Source organism: Hoplias malabaricus, chromosome 14 (assembly GCF_029633855.1).
Source record: "Hoplias malabaricus isolate fHopMal1 chromosome 14, fHopMal1.hap1, whole genome shotgun sequence".
Taxonomy (NCBI): domain Eukaryota; kingdom Metazoa; phylum Chordata; class Actinopteri; order Characiformes; family Erythrinidae; genus Hoplias; species Hoplias malabaricus.
The window spans coordinates 12,021,119-12,028,624 of NC_089813.1; the positions used below are offsets into that span (position 1 = coordinate 12,021,119).

General features: G+C 38.4%; 1 protein-coding gene across 1 annotated transcript; it reads left to right on the forward strand.

The window, feature by feature from the left end:
* Window positions 1–422: 422 nt before the first annotated feature.
* mbd4 (methyl-CpG binding domain protein 4) lies at window positions 423–7,320 on the forward strand. Its single transcript, XM_066643379.1, has 8 exons — window positions 423–628; window positions 1,359–1,556; window positions 2,306–2,811; window positions 3,271–3,330; window positions 3,444–3,578; window positions 4,416–4,565; window positions 6,410–6,513; window positions 6,620–7,320. Exons 2-8 carry the CDS (start codon window positions 1,390–1,392, stop codon window positions 6,692–6,694), a joined length of 1,197 nt encoding a protein of 398 aa, XP_066499476.1. The 5' UTR covers window positions 423–628; window positions 1,359–1,389; the 3' UTR covers window positions 6,695–7,320.
* The last annotated feature ends 186 nt before the right edge of the window (window positions 7,321–7,506 follow it).

Below are 7,506 nucleotides of genomic sequence, written 5' to 3' on the forward strand. Positions count from 1 at the left end.
GGCTTGGGGGGTAATTGTAATTAAACAATTATTTTGGGGAAGTGTTTTAAGCATATGATCCAACTTTTACCTTTTGGGGACATTTCACTGCATAAATCTCTCTACTTTATTTATTTTTTTTACTCTCTATATTCTTTCTTTATTTTGTTCTATTTCTATGTGTCTATTTCAATGATACACACTTCTTTAAAGCTTTCTTTTTCATTAGGGGAATGAAAACAGATGTCATTCCAAAAATGCTGCAATTCCAGTCACTTTAAGCTCTTGGCTATAAAGAGTTTAAAAAAAAACAATGACTTAATGCAAAAAAAGCTACTTTAACCTTCTCATTAAGTATATATTAATCATAATACAAATTATTATTATTTGTTTGTAGCTAAATAGTCGAGTATGTGAGCGCACTTTGGCCACAGTAGGTGGCAGTATCAGGACATGACAGGTTTTACAAGAAGAAGAAACAGGAGCGTTTCATTCCACTTGAGGAAAACAGTGGCAATGCGATCCCGAGGATTCCTTGAATAACAGCCTGATTTTCCTGCATCATCTCTGCAGATTTGGGGATTTCTAGCTGAACACTACTGGCTCTGGACGAGCGGGAATGTAAAGCGCGGGAATACGTTCATGTCGCGTGAGTCTCTACCAAACCCGTAACAATCCACTGAGAACCTGACAGAAAATGGGGCTTATTCTTTAGTGCACATAATTTACCATTAACGATACTTCAAACATTCTTCTTTTACGCAATGGAAAGAAATAGCTCGTTGTGTTGATGTCCACCTCACAGAAACCTAGTTTTTGTAAAGTTGTAAAGCAAAATAGTATGTAAACTTCACTACCAAACGTAAGCTGCAAAAACAACCTTCCGTTCTGAAAATGTTTCCGACGTCACAAATATCAACTTATTTACACGTGTCCATTATTTCAAGTTTCAGCAGTTCAGCCCTGCTCATTCACACTGAAGTTATAAGGAGCGTTTCATTACTACACTGCTTTCTGAAAGAGGCTCAGTACAGAGCAGCCAATCAGAACAAGGGACAGTTCTACACATCCGCTCTAACACCTGTTGTTTGTTTGTCTGTTTGTTAATTAATTAATGTATTATTATAAATATATTATAATAATAGCAACACGATTCTTAGGCATAATACTAAGTTTGAACAATGTTGATATAAAATTCACCTCTGCAGGACCACCACAGGTTTGGGTGGTGGGTTATTCTCGGTGACACGGACGTGGTGGTGTGTTAGTGTGTGTTGTGCTGCTTTGGGGTGATCAGACACATTTCTCAGTCCAGCAATGACCCTGATGTGTTTAAATACCGAGCACCACAGCTGTTCCTCTGATCCAGTTGTGTATAGTTTGTGTAGGTTCTGAGGCTGAAGAGTAAAGATGGTTGTTGATGAATGCGTTGACCTGAACCTACCATCCAGTGGTCAGACAGCATTTGTCAACACAGAAAGCATGATGACAGAGGGCCTGCCTCCTGGATGGAAAAGAGAAACAAGGCAGAGGAAACGGGGGAAAACAGCAGGCAAAACGGACACCTACATCATCAGGTGGGTGTTATTATCCATTGTTCTTGGAACTGATATAAATTATTCTTTAGTAGTGCCTGAGAAAAGGATTCATTCCAAAGTTAACGCTCATGAATTTTGTCAGTGTATGACACAAGATGGTTAAAAAAATCAATCCCAATATTATTATTATTGCACAGTCTGGAATGTAAAGATTTTGCTCTTATTTTTTAGCTCTTTATTTGCTTAGACCTGCTGGAATAATGAAAAGAAATAAACTAAAAGCAGGTAAAATGTAAAGGGCCACATTGTAATGAGAGAAGAAAAACTCACTTTTGCCCATAATTACTTACCAATGCAGACAGCCTTTAACACAGCTTTTAGGCAATGTTCACACATGAAGCGTAGACCTGTGTGTCGCCCTGCAAAGTATTGGTGCCCCTCCAGAGGGAGTTCCTTGCCTTGTGCCCAGTAATTCTGGGTAGGCTCCAGACCCAACGTGACCCTGAATCGGAAAAACAGTTACAGACAATGAATGAATGATCAGAGCAGGGCAGAATTTTTTTGCCGTCAGTATGGCAAGAATCCAATAAAAAAAATTTTCCCCAATTTCATTCATGCCACACTTTAGTAGTTGGTTTGAAATCTGATTTAAATTGATGAGATTAGGTCAATCAGAACCATGCCCATAATTCATAGTTAGTCTGTTCCTGGACCCCGTTGTCAGGATTAATTTAGTGCATTTTTAGAACTCTGTTGTAAATTATAACATATATTTGCTTCTTCGACAGTCCTCAGGGCAGACGCTTCAGAACCAGGTCAGAGCTCCAGAAGTACCTGCTCTCTGAAGAATGCACCCATCTGAAACTGGACGATTTTGAATTCAGCACACCCAAAAAAAGCAGTGGAGGGACCCAGCAAGAGAGAAAAGCAATGAGGCAGAGAAAAGCAAAACAGCAAATTAAACCTGCAGAAAGCCCTGCTCCAGAACTAGTGGTCTCAGTGACAGAAAACAGTGGGACAGAACCAGAGAAGGAAGAGAAAGAAGCAACAACAGGACAAATAGAGAAGTGCGAAAGGGAGGAAACCCAATTAAGAGAAGAGATTTCCAGAGTATCGCCTGCAGAAAATGATCGGGCCTCAGTTCCAGTGTTAAGAGTGGAGCCTGCATCAGAGAGTGAAGATGAGAAAACAGCAGAGGAGGAGAACGAGGAGAGGGTCATAGTAAACCAAGAAATGGAGAAGAGTGTCAAGGCCACCAGAGGGAGCTGCTCACCTGATAGAAGTTCACAAAGTGGTGCGTACCTCATTTATTTGCACCACTTTCAAACAGTGTTTATAATATGACGTTTTGTGCATGACCAAAACAAGAAAAAACAACGAACAACACTGTGCATTCATTATGGCCTGTCAGCTTTACACTGAGGGAAGATGTATCATAAATGTAAAGGATTGCAACAATAAACCTGAAGCAGATTGACAGCTGATAGTATTTCCAATATTTCTTGACGTTTTTATATGAAGAAAGAGGACAAACCGAAAACATTTGAGAAACAAAGTTGTAGATTTTGTTTTGTATAAATGTAATTATTGAACCATAAAACTTTAAATATTCCAAATTTAGCCAATCAGAGCCTGAGTTACTGGATGCAATTATGTTTTTGTTTTGTTTTTTGTTTTTCTTTTTAAAAGAAAAACAAAAGCCCATTGTTACTACTCAATGTTTATTTAACCAGTTGCGTGGTCATTTGTTTAGGAACAAAGTTATTGGTGGAAAAGCGGAAAACAAGTCCATACTTCAGTAGAAAACGTGATGGTAGGTTCCTCATTGGGAATGTTCGCTATTTACAAGTTCTTGAGAATCTGATCTTCTAATTACTAAAATGACTTCTAATGAATAAAAAAGCCAGAATGTCCTGTCTTTGCAAGGTCTCAGTCCTCCAAAAAGGAAGGCATTAAGAAAGTGGACCCCACCTCGCTCCCCCTTCAACCTGGTGCAGGAAACCTTGTTTCACGACCCCTGGAAGCTTCTAGTGGCTACTATCTTTCTCAACAAAACCAGTGGTAAATGTCAAGCAGGCATGCACTTACAGTGACGTTAGATTGCAATAGATCACAGTACAGGGTGGGCCATTTATATAGATACACCTTAATAAAATGGGAATGGTTGGTGATATTAACTTCCTGTTTGTGGCACATTAGTATATGGGAGGGGGAAAACTTTTCAAGATGGGTGGTGGCCATTTTGAAGTCCGCCATCTTGGATCCAACTTTTGTTTTGTCAATGGGAAGAGGGTCATGTGACACATCAAACTTATTGGGAATTTCACAAGAAAAACAATGGTGTGTACATTGGTTTCAATGTAACTTTATTCTTTCATGAGATGTTTACAAGTTTCTGACCACTTATAAAATGTGTTCAAAGTGCTGCTCATTGTGTTGGATTGTCAATGCAACCCTCTTCTCCCACTCTTCACACACTGATAGCAACACCGCAGGAGAAATGCTAACACAGGCTTTAATGTGCCACAAACAAGAAATTAATATCACCAACCATTCCCATTTTATTAAGGTGTATCCATATAAATGTGTAGTTCATGTAGTTCTATCTAATATACTCTACTTTATGCCTCACAGCATTTACCTTGATATATTTGAACAGACAAGTGAAGAACCAGTGCCACATTTGAAATATATTATTAAAAAAAACTGACATACTAGACATTGACTATACAATAGACAAGCTAAACTATATCATAATAATGCATACATCATATGGGAAAGAAATAATGCTTTCTTTCTTGTTGATTTTCAGTAGGTTAACTCACACAAGGAAGGCATGATAACAGTGATTATACAATAATTGTAAATAGTGTGTGTGATATAAGTGTGTGTTTGTAGGGAAGTTGGCGATCCCAACACTGTGGCGCTTTTTCGAACGTTACCCGAGTGCTGAAGTGACCCGGGCCAGTGACTGGGAGCCTCTTGCTGAGCTTCTGCAGCCTCTTGGACTCAATTCTCTTCGAGCCAAAACACTCATCCGCTTCTCTGGTCAGCGTTCAGCTGTTTCACACGCAGAGTTCAACCTATAACACACAATACTTTTCAGTTAATAAACAGATTTATGGAGCAATCAGTCATTTCCTGCAGTGATTCTTCTTTAAATTCTAATGTATCAGACTTTCTGTACTAAAGCTGTTTAAAATATTTGACCGATGTAGGGCGCCCAGTTCTGTGGGGCATTCAGTGATGACAGTTATTTGATTCATCGCTGCATGTGAAAACTGTAAAAATAATAAATAGTAACACTTTACCTGACTTAAATAAAATATAATAATAATAATAATAATAAATAGTCACTATAAAATTAATTTGTTTGCTATTTTTGTTGATTAAAAAGTGACTGATTGCTCCTTTATGTTTAAATCCAGGGGGCAGCCATGGCCTGGTGGTTAGGGAACTGGGCTTGTAACTGGAAGGTTGCCATGTTCGATCCCCAGAACCGACAGGTCATGACTGAAGTGCCTTTGAGCAAGGCACCTAACCCCCTACTGCTCCCCAGGCACCATGGCTTGGGCTGCCCACCACTCCAGGCATGTGTGCTCATTTCCCCCTAGTGTTCACTAGTATGTGTTTCACTGCACGGATTGGGTTGAATGCGGAGAACAAATTCTTCTTTGTGTAAGCACGGTGGTCAACATTAATGCTAGATTAAAGTCTGTTTTAAGATGGTGAAATCATGGAGGAAAAATAAATTAAGGATAATAACTAAAGCGGAGGAAAGTGCAGGATTGTATACTAATTGTAAATTGTTACACTTGATGCAGGTTCTGAGATCACAAACATGAAATCTGAGCCTGGTTCGGGACACATAAGAATGTAAACCCAATATGTGTGAAACTCATTGGAATTTCACAAATATTTAAAGCTGTATTTTAAAACCTAATGAGCACTTTGTGCCCTCTCACGAACGCTATGATCCACTGTGACTGAAACTTTTGAACATTTTTTTTAAATTTATTTATTTATTTATTTATTTTAATGGCTTGAAAAATGAGAAAAGGTCAAAGATCTTTACCATCAGTTTTGTCTGGAAATGTTATCCAGGATCATACATTTCAAAACACTGAAGCTTTATGACATGAACTTGTGCATAAACTAAGTGTGTCCTAAGCTTCTCACACATTAAACAACATCCCCAAAGTGTGGACTTCAAAGAAGACTTTAAGTTAAGGCTAAATGGCTCCTTAATGCTCTTCACACACTACACAGATTGTTCCATGTTTTTTGACCAAAGCCCAACAGACTAGAACCCCACTAGGTCAGATTAATATTGACTGAGAATCTGGCCTTAATTCAAGATCAAATAGTGTGTACTTTAACCCCTACTTAGGTCAAGCAGCATTCCAACAAAATTGCATACAATTAAACCTGTGCATTTGGGACAGACTTGTGCCAAGTGTAGTCTCTGCATGTGCTGTATTCTGGGAGATGGAAATATTGGTCTGGATCATTTCTTGAATGAGGTCATTTTTCCAGTTATTCAAGGCTGGCTCCAGGCCTGCTGCGACCCTCAGCAAGTCAGAGCTGAATTACTAGTTCTCTAAAATCTTCTATTCTCTGAAAGTCTTCAAATAAAAACAAAAAACAAAGTAGTTTTTATCAAATATAAACCCTGGAGCACTAGAGTGATATGGCAGGCTAAGTGTTGGCCCTACCATGTATAAATCACAGGTTCAATTCCAGGTGATGCCTCAGCCTTCCGGGGCTTCATGAGGCTGGTGACACTGTGTGTGATCAATTCACTGATCGGTGGATTTAGAGAGAAATATTGGCATAAAATGACAATAAAGTCAGTGTGGATCCCTCAAATGTTTATCCATTTATTCCTTTAGATGAGTACCTCACTAAAACCTGGAGATATCCCATTGAGTTACATGGAATTGGTAAATATGGTAATGACTCCTACCGCATGTTCTGCACAGGAGAATGGAGAGATGTGAGTATTCAAGCAGATTACAAAGCCATTTCATGAAGAAGATTTGATCAACAAGTGGCTGGTGCCTATTACTTCCATGTTCAGTTTCGTCTTCTGTGTTTTTCAGGTCACTCCAAAAGACCACAAGCTGAATTACTATCACACTTGGCTGTGGGAGAATCATGAGAAGTTAGGACTATGAGATTTTAGAAATGCGTTTTAGCTCCAACATTCCTACTCCTGCTTCACTTCATGGATATAGAAAGGACATCTCACTGTACTGTCATGTGTGTTCATGGCTGGCCAGAGTTTCAGTTTTTCCTGAGGTCTGGTCCACAAATTAAATTGTTTTTACAAATGTGACATTCAGAAAATTTTAGCTTTCGGGATTAACTGTTGTAAAATGAGTTTGTGCCACATCAGGGACGGCTACAAAATGTCCAAGGCTTAATCTCCAACCATGACAACAGTCATCCAGTTTTTTCCTTGTGAAGCTTGTGGCATATTGCAATGGCAATGGGTTAAATCTCACACAACATTACCCTTAGTTTTGCCAGAAGTAATTAAGACAATGAAAAAACAACAGCATGGATTAAATTTAATCTAACTGCTATCAATCATGTACAGGTTAGGTCCAAGTATAATGGCATTGTTTTGAAAAGTGGGTCAACATTTCTATTAATAAGGTGTTTGTAATAATACGCTGTCCATATTCCATTGTTGATTTTTTTCTTTTGTCTTTCTTTTGTTCCTTCATGTCTGGTTCATAGAAAATGTAAAAATATTTTTTAAATTTGTAAATAAATAGTGGCCTATATTTTTAAACAAATACTTCTCATGGTTTATGAGTGTGTGGAACAATTCGAATATTTCCACAGTTTTTACTCCCCTGCTGTTAATAACATTGGACGAACTTTTCGTGAGGGATTGGTCACTCTGTTAATGCTATGGTAGTTCAAAAAAATAAATTGGAGATCTTGACGGCTCCTTCAGTACAAATAAAGAAACAGACTT

Bases quoted from the DNA above. Each gene is read 5' to 3' on its own strand.
- mbd4 (XM_066643379.1), top strand. From the start codon at position 1,390: ATGGTTGTTGATGAATGCGTTGACCTGAACCTACCATCCAGTGGTCAG. The intron at 3,331-3,443 runs GTAGGTTCCTCA...TGTCTTTGCAAG, and splicing joins CTTCAGTAGAAAACGTGATG to GTCTCAGTCCTCCAAAAAGG. The intron at 3,579-4,415 runs GTAAATGTCAAG...GTGTGTTTGTAG, and splicing joins CTTTCTCAACAAAACCAGTG to GGAAGTTGGCGATCCCAACA.